Source organism: Phoca vitulina, unplaced genomic scaffold, assembly GCF_004348235.1.
Source record: "Phoca vitulina isolate PV1807 unplaced genomic scaffold, GSC_HSeal_1.0 scaffold106, whole genome shotgun sequence".
In the NCBI taxonomy this organism is placed as follows: domain Eukaryota; kingdom Metazoa; phylum Chordata; class Mammalia; order Carnivora; family Phocidae; genus Phoca; species Phoca vitulina.
In genome coordinates this window covers 1,315,024-1,338,242 of record NW_022589809.1, presented here as the reverse complement: position 1 = coordinate 1,338,242, position 23,219 = coordinate 1,315,024, and the positions used below count along the sequence as shown (strand labels likewise).

Below are 23,219 nucleotides of genomic sequence, written 5' to 3'. Positions count from 1 at the left end.
GGGGATGTCGAGGTGAGAGCATCCTGATTGTAGAGGTGATCAAGGTGATTGAGGTGAGAGCATCCTGACTGTAGAGGTGATCAAGTGGGGATGTTGAGGTGAGAGCATCCTGATTGTAGAGGTGATCAAGTGGGGATGTCGAGGTGAGAGCATCCTGATTGTAGAGGTGATCAAGTGGGGATGTCGAGGTGAGAGCATCCTGGCTCAGGGTGGGCCCTGAGTCCCATGACAGGTGTCTATAGGAGAGAAGGGAGAGGGGGATTTGAGACGGCCACGCAGTGGCAGAGGCAGAGATTGGGGAGACGTGGCCATGAGCCCAGAATGCCTGGGCAACCAGCTCCAGCTGGGAGAGGCAGGAGGGACCCTCCTGGAGCCTTCAGAGGGAGCACGACCCTGCGACACCTTGACCACAGACTCCTGGCCTCCAGACCCGGGAGAGGACAAAGCCTGCTGTCCTAAGCCCCCTGCTTGTGGCCATTTGATCCTGCCACCCTGGGACCTCATGCAGTTGCTCCTTGTGACTCAGTTTCCCCATCTGTGAAGTAGTAATAGAGCTTCTAGGGCTTTGCTGAGAGACTCTGCAAGTAAGACCATCCCTGGCCCTCTGGGGGCAGCATGGGCTGGGCCACCTCCCATCCAGACACTGTGAATTCTGGCCTCGGGACCAGAGTTCTGGGGGCAAGGTAGGCAAGAGAGGAGACCTGGGCTTGCCAGGCAGGAGGGTCCTGGAAGATGAGCCCAAGTGTGTCAGATGGGTGGCACTCAGGGAGTGTGCATACATTGGGAGTGTCCGGAAAGTTCTGGATGGCAGTGGCTGGCTCAGGGCAGGAGGCTGAGCACAAACCAGTGCCAGATTAATTGAGTAAAATGCCACAAATCCACCCTTTTACAGTGTACAATTTTGTGGTTTTTAGTACATTCACAAGGTTGTGTGACCACAGTACCACCTAGTTCTAGAACATTTTCACGGCCCTATGAAACGCCAAACCTGCAATCACTGTGTGTTTGCCTTCCCCCAGCCCCTGGCAACCACGAATCCACTTTCTGCCTCTGGATTTGCCTATCGTGGACATTTTATTTAAGTGGAATCACATAGCATGTAGCCTTTCGGTTCTGGCTCTTTGCACTGAGCATCGTGTTTCCAGGGTCCATCCGTGTTTTACTGCATGCAGAGTACAGAGCCTCCTTCTTACGTTCGGCACAGTGACATTCCACCATGTGGATTGTGTCCCACGCTTTGTCTACCTTTTCATCAGCTAATGGACGTTGTGGTTGATCTCAGTGTTGGCTGTTGGGAACAGTGCTGCTAGGACATTCTTATATGGCTGAACAAATAACTTTCAATTCTGTTGGGATTGCTTGGTCATATGGTAATTTTATGCTTCACTCCCTGGAGAACCATTTCCCAGAGTGGCTGCCCCCTTTTACACTCCCACCAATAGTGTGCAAGAACCCATTTTCCCTACATCCTTACCAACACTCATTATTTTCATTTCATTTATTTTTTGCTTCTAGCCACACTAGTGAGCATGAGGTGGTATCTCATTGTGGTCTTGATTTGCATTTCCCTGGTGATGAGTGATGTTGAGCATCTTTTCATGTACATGTTGGCCATCTGGATGTCTTCTTTGGGGAAACATCTATTCAGGTCCTCTGCCTGATTTTTAAATTGTGTTATCTTTTTATTATTGAGTTGTAAGAATTCTTTACATATTCCAGATACTAGATCCTTATCAGATAAAGATTTGCAAATATTTTCTCCCATTCATTTTGTTGATAGTGTCCTTTGATGCACAAAAATTTTTAAATTGTGACGAAGTCCCATGTACCCTCTTTGCTTGTATGTTTGGTGTCCTATCTAAGAAACCAGTGCCTGATCCAAGGTCACACCATTTGACACCTGTTTTCTTCTAAGAGTTGTCTAGTTTGTGCTCTTACATTTAGGTCTTGGATCCATTTTGAGTTAATTTTTCTATATGGTTGACATGGAGATCCACCTTTATCCTCTGCATGTGGAAATCCAGTTATTTCAGCATTGTTGAACAGGCTTTTTTCCCCTGTTAAATTTTCTTGGCATGCTTGTGAAAAATCAGTTGACCATCAATGTCAGGATTTAGTTCTGGATTCTCAATCCTGTTCATTGATATATATATATGTCTGTCTCTCCTATGTCAGTACCACAGTCTAGATCACTATAGCTTTGTGGTGAGTTTTGAAATTGGGAAGTGTGAGTCCTTGAACTTTGTTCTCTTTATTTTAAGATTGTTTTTGGTATTTGAGGTCCCTTGCACTTCCACATGATTTTTAGGATCAGCTTTTCAGATTTTGCAAAAAGGGAAACTGACATTTTGATTGAGATTGTACTGAATGTGTAGATCAATTTGAGTATTGCTATCTTAACAATATTAGTCTTTCAATCTATAAATACAGGCTGTCTCTCTGTTTATGTAGGTCTTTAAATTTTTTCAACAGCTTATAGTTTTTAGTGTAGAAGACTTGTTGAGTTTGTTGCTAAGTATTTTATTCTTCTTGATGCTTCTTTAAATGGAATTGTTTTTTAAATTTTATTTTTGGATGGTTCATCACTAATATACAGAAATAGAAATAACTTTTGAATCTTGGTGTTGTATCCTACGACCCTGCTGAACTGGTTTATTCACCTATTAATTCTTTTGTGGATTCCTAAGGATTTTTTTTTTAGATACAAAATGGTGTCACCTGTATGTACAGATAGTTTTACTTCATTATTTCCAGTCTGGATGCCTCTTATTTTGTTTTTCATTGCTGATTTAATCTCTTTACTTGTTGTAGGTCTATTCAGGTTTTCTATTTCTTCTGGGGTCAGTTTTGGTAGCTTGTGTGTTTCTATGAATTTGTCCATTTCATCTGGGTTGTCCAATTTTTTGGCATTTGCTTGTTGATGGTGTTCTCTTACCATGCTTTGTATTTCTGTAAGGTCTGTACTGATGTCCCCACATTTGTTTCTGTTGTTATAATTGGAGTCCTCTAACTTTCTTGGTCAGTCTAGCTAATGGTTTGTCAATTTTGTTGATCTTTTCATTCTTTCTATTGCTTTTTAATTCTCTGTTTCATTCATCTTAGCTATAGACTTTATTTCCTTCTTCTAACTTTGGGTTCCACTTACTCTTCTTTTTTTAGTTTCTTAAGGTGTGAAGTTAGGTTATTGATTTGTCCTCATCTTTTTTGACATAGGCTTATAATTTATAGCTCTGAATTTTCCTCTGAGCACTGCTTTCAGTGCATCTTATTAGTCTTGGTGTGTTGTGGTTTCATTTCCATCTATCTCAAAATATTTTCTAATTCTCCTTATAATTCTTCTTTCAGAATGCATTGTTTAATTTTGACAGACTTGTGGATTTTCCAGGTTTCCTTCTATTAGTTATTTCTAGCTTCACTCCACTGTGGTTGGAAAATATATCCTGTATTATTTCAATCTCTTTACATTTATTGAGACTCATTTTCTGGCCTAACCCATGGTCTGTGCTAGAGAACATTTTGTGTGTGCTTGAGTAATGTTGTCTCCTGCTGTGGTGGGGTGGAGAGTTCTGTGGAGTCAGCTGGGTCTACCTGGTATACACTGCTCTTCCCTTACTGAGCTCCTGTCTGTTTGTCTGTCCATTACTGAAAGCCGGGCATTGAAGTTTCCAACTATTATTGCACAGCTATCTGTTTCTTTAATCTGTTAGTTTTCACTTCATACCGTTTGGTCTCTCCTGTAAGTTGTGCTTGTGTTTGTGAGATCTTCTTGATGAATTGACCCTTTTATCAACTTATTATGTCCTTAATCAATTCATTTATCAACCAATATATAATGTTTTGTATGGTTTTTACCTTAAAGTCTCTTCTGCCTGACATTAGTATAAATACCTTAGGTCTCTTCTGGTTGCTATTTGTAAGGAGCATCTTTTCACTTTAAGCCTATTTGTGTCTTTGGATCTAAAGTGAGTTTCTTGTATACAGCATGCATTTTTTTTAATTATGTTCAGTTAGCCATTGTATTAGTACATCATTAGTTTTTGATGTAGTGTCCAATGATTCATTAGTTGAGTATAACACCCAGTGCTCATCACAACACATGCCCTCCTTAATACCTATCACCCTGTTACCCCATCCCCCTCTCGCCTCCCCTCTGAAGCCCTCAGTTTGTTTCTCAGGGTCCCTAGTCTCTCATGGTTCATCTCCCTCTCTGATTTCTTCCCATTCAGTTTTCCCTCCCTTCCCCTGTGGTCCTCCATGCTATTTCTTATATTCCACATATGAGTGAAACCATGTGATAATTGTCTTTCTCTGCTTGACTTACTTCACTTAGCATAATCCCCTCAAGTTCCATCCATGTCAATGTAAATGGTGGATGAATATAATATTCCCTTGTATATATGGACCACATCTTCTTTATCCATTCATCTGTTGAAGGGCATCTGGGCTCCTTCCACAGTTTGGCTATTGTGGCCATTGCTGCTATGAACATTGGGGTGCATGTGCCCCTTCTTTTCACTACATCTGTATCTTTGGGGTAAATACCTAGTAGTGAAATTGCTGGGTCATATGGTAGCTCTATTTTTAATATCTTGATATTTTTAGATAGATATTTTTAATATCTATTTTAATATCTCCATACTGTTTTCCAGAGTGGCTGTACCAGCTTGCATTCCCCCAAAAAATCTATTTTGCCAATCGCTACCTTTTAAGTGGAGAATTGAATCTATTTACAGTTAAAGTAATACTTACAAGGAAGTATTTCGTATTACTTCTGCTATTTTGCTCTTTGTTTTTTTAATATGTCGTATCTTTTTTGTTCTTTATTCTCTCCGTTACTGTCTTTTTTATGTTTAATTGATTTTTTTCTGGTGTTTCATTTACTGAGTGTGTGTGTGTTGTATTTAATATAACTTTATATATATTATATATACATATAACATCTACTCTAGCTATCTACTTATCATCTATCTATCTATCTATCTATCTATCTATCTATCTATCTATGTATCTATCTATCTATCATCTATCTAGTTTTTTCTTAGTGGATATCCTTAGTGGTTATCCCAATTAATATCTTAACTTTATAATATTCAAGTTTAAAATTATACCATTTTAGTTTAAATAAAAAACTGCTCCTTTACAGCTCTGTGCCCCCACACAAAGCACAGCTTTATGTTGTTATTGTCACAATTTATGTCTTTATACACTAGCTTCAATCCATTAACTTTATGGTTTTGTAATTATTATTTATGCATTTGTATTTTAAGCCATATAGGAAAAAAACGAAGAGTTAAAAACTTATAAATGCTGTAATACTGGCTTTTACATTTACCTGTGTAACTACATTTACTATTGTTCTTTATTTTTTCACATGATTTTAAGTTACTGTCAGTGTTTTTTCATCTAAGCCTGAAATGCCTATTTAGAATTTCTTGTAGGACAGTTATAATAGTGACAAAATCCTCAGTATTTGTTTGAATGGGAATGTATTACTTTCCTCTTCATTTTTAGGGATGCTTTTGCCAGATATAAAGTTCTCAGTTGATAGTTTTTTTCACTGAGCAATTTAAACACATCACCTACTAACTTCTGACCTCTATGGTTTCTGAAGGGAAATCAGCTGTCACTCTTAGGAGGAGGCCTCTTACATGATGAGTTACTTCTCTCTTTATGGTTTTAAGATTCTTGTTGGGGCGCCTGGGTGGCTCAGTCAGTTGGGTGCCTGCCTTTGGCTTGGGTCATGATCCTAGGGTCCTGGGATTGAGTCCCCCATCCGGCTCCCTGCTTGGCGGGGAGTCTGCTTCTTCCTCTGCCCTTCACTCCACTCTCTCTCGCTCATATGAATAGATAAAATCTTAAAAAAAAAGATTCTCGTTGGTTTTGGCTGTTGAGTTTTAGTAAAATCTGTCTCAGTGTGGCTCTCCCTAGTTTGTCTTGCTTGGAGTTTGTTGAGGTTCTTGAATATTAATTTTGGAGATTTTTGACCATTCTTTCTTAAATATTCTTTGTGCCCCTTTCTTTTCCCCTCTCCCTATAAATTCCCCTTGTGTATATGTTGCCCCACAGGCATTTAAGGCTCTATTCATTTTCTCCATTCTTTGTTCTTTCTGCTCCTCACACTGGGTAATTTCATGAGATCTGTGTTCAAGTTTGCTGACTTTTTTCTTCTGCTCAAATCAGTTGTTGAATCCCTCTAGTGACTTCTCATTCCAGTTATACTTTTCAAATCTAGAATTTCAATTTAGTCTTAGAAATCTATCTTGTTATTGATATTCTCTATTTGGTGAGACATTGTTCTTTATTTGATGAGAAATGGTTTCCTTTAATTTTCTGAATATATTTAAACTAGCTGATGTAAAGACTTTGTTTAGTGAGACAATATCTGGATGTTCTCAGGGACAGTTTCTGTTGACTGCTTCCTTTCCTGTAATGGGCCATTCTTCTTTGCAAGTCATGTAATTCTTTGTTGATAAGTGGAATATTAAGTAATATAATGTGGAAACTTGAGTTCAGATTGTCCAACCCCCTCCCCACTTCATTGTTGGTGGTGTTTGTTTTTGTTGCTATTGTTTGTGTGTTCAGTGACTTTTCTTTTTTGAAGAACTTATTTATTGCATGACATTGGGAACAAAATGAGTGTCATTTTCCCATTTGTTTCAGGAGTATGTTAAATTATATGATAAACAGAGAGGAAACATCCTTGCCATTTTTCCCCATACAACTTGATTTTTGTATGACCTTATTAGCTAAGATTTTTCCAAGGACTATCTCCTTCTTCTGACTTTTCTGAACTACTTCTGTGAAGTCTACATTTTGTACTGTGTGAACCACTGAAGTCTCTGGTTGGTTAGCTTATTGGTCAGCTAATGGTTTTACAGTGATTTCCTTAGATGCCTGTAACCAGTAAGTCTGCCAGTTCTTGTCAAGGGCCTTTGTGTGGGTGTTGGTACATGCATATACCACTTAGCCAGGAAGTTTACAACTCCGTATTTGCCCTTACGTCATGCTTCCACAGCCTCAAGTTTAGCCCAATGTGTGAGTTTAGGACCTTCTCAAGTAATTCCTGAGTATACATATGTGTGTGGCCTTCTAGATGCCCAGAAATGTGCCAGAGCTTTCCAGAGCCCTCTACGGACATCTCATTCTGCAGCTTTTCCTTTTAAGCTGATTAGGTAGCCTGTTGTTTACCCAACTGATATCTACCACCTTGGGCAGCCATGATGTTCAGTAATTGCCTGTGATTGTTTTCAACAAATGCTGATGGGAAAAAGGCTGTTTGCGTTGGGTGAGCTTCTCTTCAGGCTTGAGTAATAAGGAAGGAAGGAAGGTAGGAAGGAAGGAAGGAAGGAAGGAAGGGAGGGAGGGAGGGAGGGAGGAAGACTGTATTGTGAGTGGAGTTTTCCAGTGAACCACCGAATAGGTCAAATAATGACAGTTCTCTGGCAATGGGGCTTTTGCCTCATTCTTCCCCCCTTGTGTGGCTTTCAGGCTGCCATTCTTCACTGTGATTGTGGACTATTGGTTTTCCAGGCTACCTCAGGGTTAGGGAGGCAGGTATGAAAATTTGGTAAGTTAAAACACCACAAATCTTGATGTTCTTACTGAGATTCAGCTGTTTTCCTGGAATAAATGCTCTCTAGATTGTTGCAAGTCCTTGGTTAATTAAGCTCTGAAAAAGTTGATTCCAACAATTTTTGCCAGTGTTGTAATTACATTTATGGACGAAAGTTTTACACAATTTTTGAAAAGTTGTTATTTTGCCATTTTTGCTGACATCTCCTTTATGATTTTGAAGTATTTAACCAGCCTTTCAATCCTGAGATTAAGGCCGCTTGACTGTGGTGTGTTATTCTCTTTACATGTTTCTGATTCAATGGGATGCTGTTTGGTTGAGTATGTTTATATTTATGTTCTTGAGGAATTCTGGTTTGTAGTTTTCATATATGTATTTATGTGGTTTTGTCCTCAGGGTAATGCTGGCCTCATACAATGGGTTGGAAAGGGTTTCCTTCTCATTCGTTTTCTGTGAGAGATTGTGTAGAATTAATGTGATTCCTCTTCCTTCTTTAATTTATTTAAAAAATTATTCCTCTGGTTAAGTCAGTGAAGTCATCCTGACGTAAAGATTTCTCTCTTTAGAAGGCTTAAATTTTGAAAACATTTTATTTATAGTGATGAAATTATGCAAGTTATCTGTTTCCTCTTGGGCAAATTTTAGTAGTTCGTGATTTTTGAGGAATTGTTCTGTCTCATCAAGTTTGTTTAATTTATGTGCATAGAGTTGCTTGTAGTGTTCTTTTATTATGCATTTAATGTCAGCAGGGTCTGTGGTGATGTTCCTTTCCATTCCTGATATTATTAGTTAGATCTTCTCTCTTTTTTCTTTATTAGTCTTGCTAGAGATTTATCCATTTTATTGATCTTTTCAAAGAACCGTATATAGGGGCGCCTGGGTGGTTCACTCGGTTAAGGGCCTTCGGCTCAGGTCATGATCTCAGCGTCCTGGGATTGAGCCTCAAGTCAGGCTCCCTGCTCTGCTTCTCCCTCTCCCTCTGCCACTCCCCCTGCCTGTGCTTTCTCGCTCTCTCTGTCAAATAAATAAATAAATAAAATCTTTAAAAAAACAAAACAAAAAAAAGAACTATATATAGTTTTCATTGATTTTCTCTATTTTTTTATTTAATTGATTTCTGTTCTTATTACTTTTCCTTCTGCTTGCTCTGGGTTTACTTTGCTTCTAATTTCTTAAGGTGGAAAAATGGATTACTGATTGAAATTGTTTCTTTTCTAAGTGAGTTTCTTTTGAAGTAAGTTTCTTGTAGATAACACAAAGTTGAGTCATTTTTAAAAATCGATTCTGACAATCTCTGTCTTATAATCAGTGTGTTTAGACTATTTTCATTTAATTCAATAATTGTATGTTTGGATTTAGGTCCACTATTTTATTATTTGTTTCCATTTTTTCTCTTTTTTGGTTTCTCTTTTTCACCTTTTCTGCCTTTTTTGGGTTATTTAGGATGTTTTTAGTATTCCATTTTATTTTTTTTTAAAGATTTTATTTATTTGAGAGACAGACACAGAGACAGTGAGAGAGAGCACAAGTGGGGAGGAGTGGGAGAAGCAGGCTCCCTGCTAAGCAGGGAGCCCAACACGGGGCTTGATCCCAGGACCATGGGATCATGACCTGAGCTGAAGGCAGACACTTAACCACCACCAGGTGCCCGGGATGTAGAAGTTTTATCAATACGTAGGTCCTTTTACTCTTCTACCATTATGTTATTAGTTGTTTTATGTAATATCTCTACCATTGAAAACTTCATCAGACAATGTGATAATTCTTGCTTTCAATTACCAAATACATTCCAAAGAATTCAGCAGGAGAAGAATAGTCTGTTTTGTTTACCCAGCATATTAGTCATCTCAGGCTGCCATAACAAAATACCACAGATTGTGTGGTTTACACAACATTTATTTTCTCATAGTGCTGGAGGCTAGAAGCCCAAGATCAAGGTATCAGCTTGGGCATGTGCTGGTGAGACCTCCCTATCTGGCTTGCAGATGGCTGTATCCTCACACATCATTTCCTTTGTGGCTACATGGAGAACAAGAGAGATATCTGGGGTCTCTCTCTTATAAAGATGCCAGTCCTATGGATTAGGGTCCCACCCTTATGACCTCTTTTAACCATAATTAACTCCTTAAATGCTCTATCTCCAAAATTGGGGGTTAGGGCTTCAACAAATGGATTATGGGGGTGGGGTGGGAGGACAGACAATTCATAGTCCGTAACACCCAAACATTTACCATTTCTGTTGGTCTTCCTTCATTCCTGATGCTCTGAGTCTTCCTACAATGTCATTTCCCCTATAGAAATTCTTGTAGAGTGATCTCTGGCAGTGAATTTTCTTAGCTTCCCTTCATGCAGAATGTCTGTATTTTATCTTCGTTCTTGAAGGATATTTTTGCTGGATACAGAATTCTGGGCCAATTAATGCTGACTAATTTTCGATGAGAAATTCACAGTCATTCAAATTGTCCCCCCACAAATCATGTGTTTGTATTCTCTGCCTGCTTTCAAGAATCTTTGTTGTTTAATTTTCAGTGGCTCTGAAATGGTGTGTCTGGGTGTGGATTTCTTTGGATTTATTGTGTCTGAGATTTGCTGGGCTCTTATAATCTGTTTGATGTCTTTCATCAAATTTGAAAAGGTTTCAATCATTGTTTCTTGAAAATATTTTTTGAACTGTACTCTTCTCTCTTTCTAGGACTAATGACATGAATTTTAGTCCTTTTAGTTTCATCCCATAGGTCCCTGAGGCTGTATATAAAAATTCTCTTTCTCGCTCTTCTTTAGATTGGTTAATTTCCATTAATTTATCTCCAAGTTCTGTAGCTCTTTTGTTGTCTGGATTCTGCTACTGATCCTATTCAGTGAATTATTTCAGTTATTTTATTTTTCCACTTGTAAAAGATATAGTGGTTCTTTATGTCTTGTCTTTCTTTGTTGAGAGTATCTATCTTTCCATTCCTCCCAAGGATATTTGCTTTCACTTTTTTTTAAACAACTGCTTGAAATTCTTTGTCAGCTATTTCCAACATCTGTGTCATTTTGACATTGGTATCTCTTAATAGTCTTCTCCCATGCCAGTGTGAACTGAGAGTTTCCTGGTTATTCAGGGGACTGTTTTGGATGGCATCCTGGATATACTGAATACTATGTTTGAAACTCTGGGTCTTCTTTACATCTAATGAAGAATGTCGATTTTTTTAAAGCTGGAAATAAGCTTTGTTGAGTTCAAACTATGGGTTTCTGCCAGCCTTTCATGGGTTGTTTTGTTTCCAGAGGCTTTGCAGTGCCATTTAGATCTGTCCTGAATGTGCCCACCTAGTAGTTAGTGTGGCTCTGGACAGTGGTCCGTGCCCCAGTTCAGAACTCAAAGTCTTTGGCCTGCTGATTGGGGTCAGATCCACTCACATGTGGCTCAGGGGTGAGCCCTGGTGTTCCTGGACAACCTCATGTTCTAGATCTTCTGTCATTCTCTTGTTCTTTAGTTGGAAAGGAGGAGCTCCTGACATGTTGCTTTGATACCTGCTTCCCATGGTCCCTCCTGCACCAGCAGGAGGATAGAAAAAGAAAGATCAGTGGGTCCTTCTTCAGTTGGAGAGCAATATTCTCCATCCTCAGTGTTCTAAGGGTCTCTAATCTTCATGGACTAGGATGTAAGAGCATGGAGAAAAAATGGGGTGTCTTCCATTCTCTCTGAACATTTGGTTTTCTCTTCCCTATGCTCTGGGGGAGACATGGGGGCCTACTTCTGGAAGTTGAGCTGCCCTATGTGCAGGCAAGGGGGAAAAGGTAGACTCACTTCTGGTTTGGTGGACTTCGAGTTCTGTTTTTTTTTCTCCCCAATCTGCCTGCTGCTGCTTATTTTGAGAATCTTCAAACCAGTTCCATGGCCCTGTGGCTGCACTTGGTGACTGAGACACAGTGGAGTGTTTGTGCCTAGAACTGGAACCAACCACAGGTGTTTTTGTAAAAATATGGGTTTTAATTTTTTGTAATTATGTACATGGACCCACACTTTGGTGTTTCTAGTGTGGGACAAATCCTAAGCATCCTTGTGGTGATATTTATAACTCAGGTCAATTTTGAAGGTAAACCACTGTGCAGTTGGGGGCCTCATGGTGTGGGCTCAGCTGTGGGGTCAGAGTGACCATGGAGGACTCCACATGCTTCTTCCTGGGCACAACCAGTGGCAGACCATCTCAGACACACAGGGACATGCACACACACACATACACTTATACAGGCATGCACATTTAAACACATACATGCTCATACACATGCATGCATAGACACACACACATGCACATATACATGCTCAAAACACATACATATACACATGAATAGACATATATACACCCTTGCACACATTTCAACACACATACACACTCACAAACACATATGCACACAAACATACATGCATGCACACTTACATGCATATTTAAACACATACACTCTCACAACACATGCATAGACATACATATACACATGCACATCCATCCATACATACATACCTCCCCCCACAGATATACACATAGACATACCCACATATGTAGACACTACACACACAGTGTGATCAGGAATGATTTTGTGACATGCATTTCAAAGAAACACAATTTCCTTTAAGGTTAGTCTGTGAGGATTCCTCTGAAGTGAACATCGGAAATAACAGAGACCTGGTGTGACCCTACCTTGAGGATGCCGCTGAGTCTGAGGCCACAAAATGAGTGGCAGGTGCCACACTGTACAGTCTGCAAGGTGTGCATCCAGCTGGCCGTGGCTGAGGGTGACAGCGGGCTGTGTGGTTAGGGTTTTCTGCTTCACATGGTAGTGTTTGTGAGGACTCATCCATTTGCAGAATTCTGGTGATAGCTTCAACAGGTGAAGAAATGATAGAGAGGCCGATTCCAAAAGTAAGGCTGTTGTTGGCTGGGAGGGTAGATGTGGCGGGAGCTCAGGTGGGCATCATATTCACAGGAAGCATGTGGACTCCACTTAACCCATCTGGCCCCTGAAGACATCTTACTGCAGAGATTTTGCCTCTTGGGGTGTCTGGGTCAAACAGAGGTGGTAGTTGAAGGGATGGAGAGGGTGTATGAGTATATGAAGTGGTGCTCGTGTGGGTGTGGGCTGAGAAACTGTAGACATAGGTGAGTCTTACAAGCTTAGGTGAACACATAGACTGAGGGGCCACCATCTGAGACATGGCAGGTGGACAGGAGCAGATTCGCTGGGAGGAGCAGTGACAAGCTAGCCTGGGATGTCCAGGGGGTGGTTGGCTGTCTGGGCATGGTACTCAATTGATATTGGTCTGAGGAGGGAGATTCAAGATTTGTTGGCGTGTTGGTGGTGGGAGGGACTGGAGGAAGAAGTACCGTGGAAGGAGTGGATGATGATGGGACCTACCCCTGGGATCCTGGGGGAGCTGGAACCATGTAAGGAGAGGCCCAGAGGGTTGGGGGGAGAACCCAGTGACATGGAAGCTGACTGCAGCCCTCGCCAGCCACTGCACAGATTGTTGGATTATCACTGTCTTCCATCCAGCCACCTGTTCCAGGTGGAAGTCAGCCAGCTGGATGCTTTATCTTTTTCTCCACGAAAAATACATTTAAGGCATAAAAATAGCACTATCTATACTTTGGCTATGTGCATTTTAAAAAATATTAAAAATCCAATTAAAAATCTTGTAACTCAAGGATATTGCCCATTCTTGGTGATATCACATAAAGAATTCTCCCTGAAATGCAAGCTGGTATAGTCACTCTGGAAAACAATATGGAAGTTCCTAAAAAAGTTGAAAATAGAGCTACTCTATGACCCAGAAATTGCACTACTGGGTATTTACCCCAAAGATACAAATGTAGTGATCTGAAGGGGCAACTGCACCCCAATGTTTGTAGCAGCAATGTCCACAACAGCCAAACTATGGAAAGAGTGCAGATGTCCATCGACAGATGACTGGAATGGAATATTACACAGCCATCAAAAAATGAAATCTTGCCATTTGCAACGACGTCGATGGAACTAGAGGGTATTATGCTAAGCGAAATAAGTCAATTAGAGAAAAACAACTATCATATGATCTCACTTATATGTGGAATTTAAGAAACAAAACAGAGGATCATAGGGGAAGAGAGGAAAATTTCAAACAAGATGAAATCAGAGAGGGGGACAAGCCATAAGAGACTCTTAAGGGTTGCTGGAGGGAAGGTGGGTGGAGGGATGGGGTAACTGGGTAATGGGCATTAAGGAGGGCACTTGACATAATGAGCACTGGGTATTATATAAGACTGATGAATCACTGACCTCTACCTCAGAAATCAATAATATGTTATATGTTAATTAATTGAATTTAAATTAAAAGATGAAGAAAAAAAATAAAATTTAAGCAGTATTAAAAAAAGGAGTTCTCCCTGAAAATACCTATGCTTTGATGTGCAGGCCAACAACCAAGATTTCCACTGACTGCTATTAGGAGATTAGAGAGGTGTTCCCAAAGCAGAAAGTCCCTAGTAGATGAAATTGGAAAGGTGGAGTTAGAAGCACCCCATCTGGATTTTGGTTTTCCAGCAGTACCTTGACTTCTATAGTGTGAAAACTCTCCCACTGTGGGCATCTGAAAATGTGGGGCAGAATGTAACAAAGTCAGGTTAAGTTAATTTCTGGACTGGCAAGGAGAAAAAGGGACATTTCCAGGTGCTAGAAAAGAGGAGGCACTGAGAAACTAAAGCAGTGGATGATGAGTTGGTGCACAGATGGTATTGTGGGGGGCTTTGGATCCCAGGGACTTGGGTCTGACTTACACTACCAGCTTGCAAATAGGCATGGGAGCAAATAGGAAGTGGAACGGAGACCAGCATACAGAGATGGAAACCTTATAAAACACATCATTAAAGAAAAGATGGGCCAGAAAAACAATCTCCTGCAGCTAAGGGAGGTCACAGGGCACTTGTATGTCTGCCTTGGCTCAGGTGGGAAAAGTTCCCCTAAGAGATGGAAACCTAGGGCCCCTGGGTGGCTCAGTTGGTTAAGCAACTGCCTTCAGCTCAGGTCATGATCCTGGAGTCCTGGGATCGAGTCCCGCATCGGGCTCCCTGCTCAGCGGGGAGTCTGCTTCTCCCTCTGACCCTCCCCCCTCTCATGCTCTCTGTATCTCATTCTCTCTCTCAAATAAATAAATAAAATCTTTAAAAAAAAAAAGAAATGGAAACCTATTTCTCACTTGGGATTGAGATTTCAATTTATAATACTAGGGACTCCAGACTGAGAAGTTAACCTACCAGTGGGGCTCCAGGCCAGTGGTACTCCTGGAGTGCCTGGCAACAGTGAGTATCAGGAAGGTTACCCCACCACCAAAACCACCCTTAATACCATTGGCTGAGGAAGCCATGCTAGATTCACTCACAGTAAAACATGTCTAAGCACCAGAGGAACAATCCTATATAGAAGGGAGTTGGAAGTCACAGAAAAGATCAGGATTAGCCCACCCAGAGACCTCAGATGATGAAACAGTGTACTTAGAGTGAGTAATACGAGAGATTTGAAAATGTAAGAAAGAAGTAAAATAGTAAGAAGAAAAAAGGGAGATTCAAAGAAGAAGCAAATGAAGCTTCGTGAATGGGAAACACATGATAAATAGCAAATTAGACATGGCTGAAGACAGAAATCACTGAATTGGAAGATAGATTTGAGGAAATTACTCAGAGTGAAACACAGAGATAAAAAAAAACAAGAGAGAAGGACAGATGTAGAGAAGAGAAGCGGTAGGCCACATGCGTGTCCAAAAGGGCTTCTAGGAGAGACTGGAGAGAATGAGAAGATAAAATTATGAAGGAAATAACACAGAGAACTTCTAGCAGTGGTTGAAGATGGGAATCCTAAGCTTCAGGACTCCCAAGTGATCATGGGAAATGTAGGAAAACTAAACCCACAGCTAGACACATCATAGTGAACCACAGAAAAGTAAAGATTAGTGGGAGGACAGTAATCCTTCCACAGATTTGTCAACAGCAATGAAGAGCACAAAGAAGGCATCATCTCCAACGTACTGGAGGAAGATATCTGTCAACTAGAATTCTGTATCCAGCTAAACTATCATTCAAAAGTTTGAGTGAAATAAAGATGTTTTCAGGAAGTAAATGGAGAGAATTTACTTTTCACAAAATCCTGCTGGAAAAAAATTGCTGATGGATATACATCAAAACGAAGAAAATTTAGCCTAGAGTGGGTCCTAGAAGTAATGTGATGTGAAGCCAAAGAAGGAAGTCAATAAAAACTATGTCTGTCCCCAGGCCCGGGGTTTGGTTACAGGGATGGTGATTGGCTTGCTAGAAGTGACAGGCTGCATTAGGGGTCATTGTGTCTGTGTTCTTGTGACTTGGACGTCACCTACTCTTGGTGACAGTGCACAAGAAATTCTCCCTGAAAATATCTGTGCTTTGATGTGCAGGTATGCCTCCATTTGTTAGGATGATTATGGCATCACAGATGATAAATGCCAAATCCTGAAGCATAACACACACCTACCTGGAGATTATTTGACATGGAGTCTTCAGATTCTGAAAACTAACCTGTTCCTTCCTTTATGTGTCTCCTGAGTGTGGGGTTCTCTGTGTAGACGGAGCCAGGAGCAGCACAAGCATGTGGCCAAGGCATCCTGGTTTTGAGATCTAGAAGGTGGGCCCTAATTCAGTTCTAGATATTTGATTATCCCTCTCTGTCCCCAGAGCCCTCTGTGGTGTTTGCCAAGGAGCAGCCAGCACGCAGTGAGGTGCAGGCCAAGGCGGGGGCCAGCGCCACCCTGAGCTGTGAGGTGGCCCAGGCCCAGACAGAGGTGACGTGGTACAAGGATGGGAAGAAGCTGAGTGCGAGCTCCAAAGTGCACGTGGAGGCCAAGGGCTGCAGCAGGCGGCTGGTGGTGCAGCAGGTGGGCAAGGCGGACACTGGGGAGTACAACTGTGAGGCCGGGGGCCAGAAGGTGTCCTTCCACCTGGACGTGGCAGGTGGGTTCCTTGAGGTCTTTCTCAAGCTCCTTAGGGCAGTTATCCGGCAGTGCGGGTGTAGGCAGGTGATGTCTAATGGCCTGTTTTGTCACAAAGCTTCTCCTGCAGCAGCCAGCACGTATTAATTACATGACATCCTTGTGTTTTATGAGCGCTTCTTGTCTTTTCACCTGTGTCAGCATTGCAACAACCCCAGAGGAGGAATTCTGATTATTCCCATTTTAATATGAGGCTAAGAAAATTCTATAGGTTGCCAAAGTCCACAAGCCAGAAAACCACAGAGCCAGGGTTTGGGCCCAATATTCTGAGATTATTTATTTACTTGTTCTGCCTGAAGAACCCTGTTATCAGTATTTATTTTAGGAGGTCTTCTGGTGCTCTAATGTTTTTTTTTTTTTTTTTTTGCTTATATGAAAACATATTTATTTTGCCTTCAATTCTGAGGGTATTTTCTCTGGATATGAAGTTACATTTTAGCAGCTCCTCATATGTAAATACAATTGACTCTTGAACAGCATAACTTTGAACTCCACAGGTCCACTTATAAGTGGGTCTTTTTGATAAATACAGTACAGTATGGTAAATGTGTTCTCTTCCTTATAATTTTCTTAATATTTTCTTGCCTGCAGCCTACTTCATCGTAAGAGTTCAGTCTATACGATGGACTCTGAAAAACAAACTGAGGGTTCTAGAGGGGAGGGGGGTGGGAGGATGGGTTAGTCTGGTGATGGGTATTAAGGAGGGCATGTTCTGCATGGAGCACTGGGTGTTATGCACAAACAATGAATCATGGAACACTACATCTAAAACTAATGATGTAATGTATGGGGATTAACATAACAATAAAAAATTTAAAAAAAGAGTTCAGTCTATAATACGTATAGTATAATATATAATCATATAGCAAAGTGTGCGTTAATCAACAGTTTATATCAGTGAGGCTCCTAGCCAACAGTAGGCTATTAGTAGTTACATTTTGGGGGAGTAAAAGTTATACACAGATTTTTGACTGCATGGGGCATCAGCACCCCTAACCCCTATGTTGTAAAGAGTCAACTGCATGTATTTTTTAACATTTTAAAGATATCATTCCATTGTCTTCTGGGTTCCATATTTTCTCTTAAAACAACTGTCAGTTCTGTTATGTTCCTTCAAGGATCTTTTTTCTTTTCTTTTCTTTCTTTCTTTCTTTCTTTTTTTTTTTTTTTTGGTCCTGTTGCTTTTAAGATATTGTTTTCGGTTTTGGTTTTTCAGCAGTTTTACTTTGTTGAACTCAGGTGTGGTTTCCTTTGTGTTCATACTGGTTGGGGCTGCAGATCATCTTGAGTGTGTGGGTTTATGTCCTCCTCAACTATAGGCTATCCTTGGCCTTTCTCTGTTCTGTCCCATCTCTTCTCCTCTGTCTGAACTCTTGTTACATTTTATTCAACCTTTTTGTGTTTCCCCACATGTCTCCTATGCGTCTTTCTCTTTTCCTCTTAATTATTTTTATCTCTCTGCTTTATTCTGGATATTTTGGTGACCTGCCTTACAATTCCCTAATATTCTGTTCTGCTTAGAGTGTGTCTGACCCACTTATACTGTGTTTACTATTTTCAAGTGATATAACTTCCATTTGATTGATTTCTTATAGATTCCAGGTTCTGTAGTAACTTTCTCATTTGATCTATTTTTATTTTATTTTTTTTAAATTTTATTTTATTATGTTATGTTAATCACCATACAGTACATCATTAGTTTTTGATGTAGTGTTCCATGATTCATTGTTTTCGTAGGGCACCCAATGCTCCATGCAGTACGTGCCCTCCCCAATACCCATCACAGGGCTAACCCATCCCCCCACCGCCCTTCCCTCTAAAACCCTCAGTTTGTTTCTCAGAGTCCATTGTCTCTCATGGTTCGGCTCCCCCTCCGATTCCCCCCTTCATTTTTCCCTTCCTTCTCCTAGTGTCCTCCATGCTATTCCTTATGTTCCACAAATAAGTGAAACCATATGATAATTGACTTTCTCTGCTTGACTTATTTTACTTAGCATAATCTCCTCCAGTCCCATCCATGTTGATGTAAAAGTTGGGTATTCATCCTTTCTGATGGCTGAGTAATATTCCATTGTATATACGGACCACATCTTCTTTATCCATTCATCTGTTGAAGGGCATCTCGGCTCTTTCCACAGTTTGGCTATTGCAGACATTGCTGCTATGAACATTGGGGTGCATATGGCCCTTCTTTTCACTACATCTGTGTCTTTGGGGTAAATACCCAGTAGTGCAATTGCTGGGTCATAGGGTAGCTCTATTTTTCAATTTTTGAGGAACTGCCACACTGTTTTCAAAGTGGCTGTACCAACTTGCATTCCCACCAACAGTGTAACCTCTTACACTTTCTCCCCTTTCTCCACAACCTCTCCAACATTTGTTGTTTCTTGCCTTGTCAATTTTTGCCATTCTAACTGGTGTTAAGGTGGTATCTCAATGTGGTTTTGATTTAAAATTCCCTGATGGCTAATGATGATGAATATTTTTTTCATGTGTCTGTTAGCCATTTGTATATCTTCTTTGGAGAAGTGTCTGTTCATGTCTTCTGCCCATTTTTTTACTTGATTATTTGTTTTTTGGGTGTTGAGTTTGAGAAGTTCTTTATAGATCTTGGAAATCTATTTGTCTGTAGTGCCATTTGTAAATATTTTCTCTCATTCTGTGGGTTGCCTCTTTGTTGTGCTGACAGTTTCCTTTGCTGTGCAGAAGCTATTTATCTTGATGAAGTCCCAAAAGTTCATTTTTGCTTTTGTTTCACTAGCCTTTGGGGACGGGTCTTGAAAGAAGTTGCTGTGGCCGATGTCGAAGAGTTTACTGCCTATGTTCTCCTCTAGGATTTTGATGGATTCCTGTCTCACATTGAGGTCTTTCATCCATTTTGAATTTATCTTTGTGTATGGTTTTAGAGAATGGTTGAGTTTCATTCTTCTGTATATAGCTGTCCAATTTTCCCAGCACCATTTATTGAAGAGACTCTTTTTTTCCATTGCATATTTTTTCCTGCTTTGTCAAAGATTATTTGACCATAGAGTTGAGGGTCCATATCTGGGCTCTCTATTCTGTTCCATATGTCTGTTTTTGTGCCAGTACCATGCTGTCTTGGTGATCACTGCTTTGTAATATAGCTTGAAATCAGGCAACGTGATGCCCCCGGCTTTGTTTTTCTTTTTCAACATTTCCTTGGCGATTCGGGGTCTTTTCTGATTCCACACACATTTTAGGATTGTTTGTTCCAGCACTTTGAAAAATGTCATTGGAATTTTGATCAGGATGGCACTGAAGGTATAGATTGCTCTGGGTAGCATAGACATTTTAACAATGTTTATTCTTCCAATCCATGAGCATGGAATGTTTTTCCATCTTTTTGTGTCTTCTTCAATTTCTTTCATGAGTGTTCTGTAATTCCTAGATTATAGATCCTTTCCCTCTTTGGTTAGGTTTATTCCAAGGTATCTTATGGTTTTTGGTGCTATTGTAAATGGAATTGATTCTCTAATTTCTCTTTCTACAATTGCATTGTTAGTGTATAAGAAAGCAACTGATTTCTGTGCATTGATTTTGTATCCTGCCACATTACTGAATTGCTGTATGAGTCCAGTAATTTGGGGTGGAGTGTTTTGGATTTTCCACATAAAGTATCATGTCATCTGTGAAGAGGGAGAGTTTGACTTCTTCTTTGCCAATTTGAATACCTTTTATTTCTTTTTGTTGTCTGATTGCTGTTGCTAGGACTTCTAGTACTATGTTGAACAATAGTGGCGAGAGTGGGCATCCTTGACGTGTTCCTGATCTTAAGGGAAAGGCTCTCAGCTTTTCCCCATTGAGGATGATATTCGCTGTGGGTTTTTCATAGATGGATTTTATGAACTTGATGAATGTTCCCTCTATCCCTATATTCTGAAGAGTTTTAATCAGGAAAGGATGCTGTGTTTTGTCAAATGCTTTTTCTGCATCAATTGAGAGGACCATATGGTTCTTCTGTCTCCTCTCATTAATGTGTTCTATCCCATTGATTGATTTGCAAATGTTGAACCACCCTTGCATCTCAGGGATAAATCCCACTTGGTCGTGGTGGATGATCCTTTTAATGTATTGTTGGATACTATTAGCTAGGATTTTGTTGAGAATGTTGGAATCCATGTTCATCAGGGATATTGGTCTGAAATTCTCCTTTTTGATGGGGTCTTTGCCTGGTTTGGGGATTAAGGTAATGCTGGCCTCATAGAATGAGTCTGGAAGCTTTCCTTCTGTTTCTATTTTTTGAAACAGCTTCATGAGAATAGGTATTATTTCTTCTTTGAATGTTTGGTAGAATTCCCCAGGGAATCCATCAGGCCCTGGACTCTTGTTTTTTGGGAGGTTTTTGATCACTTCCTTTACCTCATTACTGGTTATTGGCCTATTCAGGTTGTCAATTCCTTCCTGTTTCAGTCTTGGGAGTTTCCAGGTTTCCAGGAAGGCATCCATTTCTTCCAGGTTGTTCAGTTTATTGGCATACAGTTTTTGATAATAATTTCTAATAATTGTTTCTATTTCCTTGGTGTTAGTCATGATCTCTCTCCTTTCATTAATACTTTTATTAATTTGGGTCCTTCTCTTTTCTTTTGGGTAAGTCTGGCCAGTGGTTTATTGATCGTATTAATTCTTTCAAAGAACCAGCTTCTAGTTTTGTTGATCTATTGTGTTTCTGGTTTCTAATTCATTGACCTCTGCTCTAATCTTAATTATTTCTCTTCTAATGTGTGGCTTAGGCATCGTTTGTTGCTTTTTCTCTAGTTCTTTAAGGTGTAAAGTTAGTTGGTGAATTCAGGATTTTTCTATTTTTGTGAGTAAGGCTTGGATGGCTATGTATTTCCCCCTTAGGACCGCCTTTGCAGTATCCCGTAGGTTTTGGACTGATGTGTTTTCATTCTCATTGGTTTCCATGAATTGTTTAAGTTCTTCTTTGATTTCCTGGTTGACCCAAACATTCTTGAGCAGAGTGGTCTTTAGCTTCCAAGTGTTTGAATTTCTGCCAAATTTTGTCTTGTGATTGAGTTCCAGTTTTAAAGCATTGTGCTCTGAGAATATACAGGGAGGAATCTCAGTCTTTTGGTATTGGTTGAGACCTGATTTGTGACCCAGTATGTGGTCTATTCTGGAGAAAGTTCCACGTGCGCTCAAGAAGAATGAGTATTCTGTTGTTTTAGGGTGGAATGTTCTGTAAATATTTATGAGGTCCATCTGGTCCAGTGTATCATTCAAAGCTCTTGTTTCCTTGTTGATTTTCTGCTTAGATGATCTGTCCATTGCTGAGATTGGAGTATTGAGGTCTCCTACAATTAACATATTGTTATCAATATGACTCTTTATTTTGGTTAACAGTTGGCTTATGTAGCTGACTGCTCCCATGTTGGGGGCATAGATATATACAATTGTTAGAACTTCTTGTTGGATAGACCCTTTGAGAATGATATAGTGTCCTTCTGTGTCTCTAACTACAGACTTTAGTTTAAAATCTAATTTGTCTGATATAAGAATTGCTACCCCAGCTTTCTTTTGAGGTCCGCTGGCATGGAAGATGGATCTCCAGCCCTTCACTTTCAGTCTGGATTTATCTTTAGGTTCAAAATGAGTCTCTTGTAGGCAGCATATGGATGGGTCCTGTCTTTTTATCCAATCTGCAACCCTGTGCTGTTTTATGGGAGCATTTAGGCCATTCAATTTGAGAGTGATTATTGAAAGATATTAATTTATTGTCATCATGTTGCCTGTGAAGACCTTGCTTTTATAGATTGTCCCTGTGAATTTCTGTTCTCTATAACTCTTGGGGTCTTTCTCCTTTTATAGAACCCCCCTTAATATTTCTTGCAGGGCCCGCTTAGTGGTCACATATTCTTTCAGTTTCTGCTGATCTTGGAAGCTCTGCATCTCTCCATCCATTCTAAATGACAGCCTTGCCGGATAAAGTATTCTTGGCTGCATGTTCTTCTCATTTAGTACCCTGAATATGTCTTACCAGGCCTTTCTGGCTTGCCAGGTCTCTGTGGATAGGTCTGACATTATTCTGATGTTCCTCCCTCTGTACATAAGGAATCCCTTCCCCCTAACTGCCCTTAAGATGGTTTCCATGGTTCTAAGATTTCTGAGTTTTACTATTACATGTCGGGGCGTTGGCCTGTTTTCCTTGATATTGGGAGGGGTCCTCTCTGCCTCTAGGACACGAATGTTTGTTTCAGTCCCCAGATTAGGGAAGTTCTCAGTTACAATTTGCTCAAATACATCTTCTAGTCCTCTCTCTCTCTCCACCCCCTCAGGGATCCCAATAATTCTGACATTGGAATGTTTCGTGGTGTCACTTATTTCTCTGATTTTATGTTCATGGATTCTGAGTTGTTTTTCCCTGGCCTCCTCTTTATCCTTCTTTTCTATCAATTGGTCTTCTAGATCACTAATTCATTCTTCTGCCTCACTTACCCTAGGTGTTAGGTTATCTAGATTAGATTGGATCTCATTGATAGCATTTTTTAAATTGGATTCTTTTTTTATTATGTTATGTTAATCACCATACATTACATCATTAGTTTTTGATGTAGTGTTCCATGATTCATTGTTTGCGTATAACACCCAGTGCTC

At 40.2% G+C, this 23,219-nt stretch overlaps 1 protein-coding gene across 1 annotated transcript in view; it reads left to right on the top strand.

Annotated features, from left to right (window-relative positions):
* Nucleotides 1-23,219, top strand: part of OBSCN (obscurin, cytoskeletal calmodulin and titin-interacting RhoGEF) — a 133,173-nt gene that overhangs the window by 19,854 nt on the left and 90,100 nt on the right. The window contains exon 10 of the mRNA XM_032397906.1: nucleotides 16,291-16,566. Within this exon, the coding sequence (XP_032253797.1) occupies nucleotides 16,291-16,566 (276 nt within the window). The remainder of the gene's footprint in view (nucleotides 1-16,290; nucleotides 16,567-23,219) is intronic.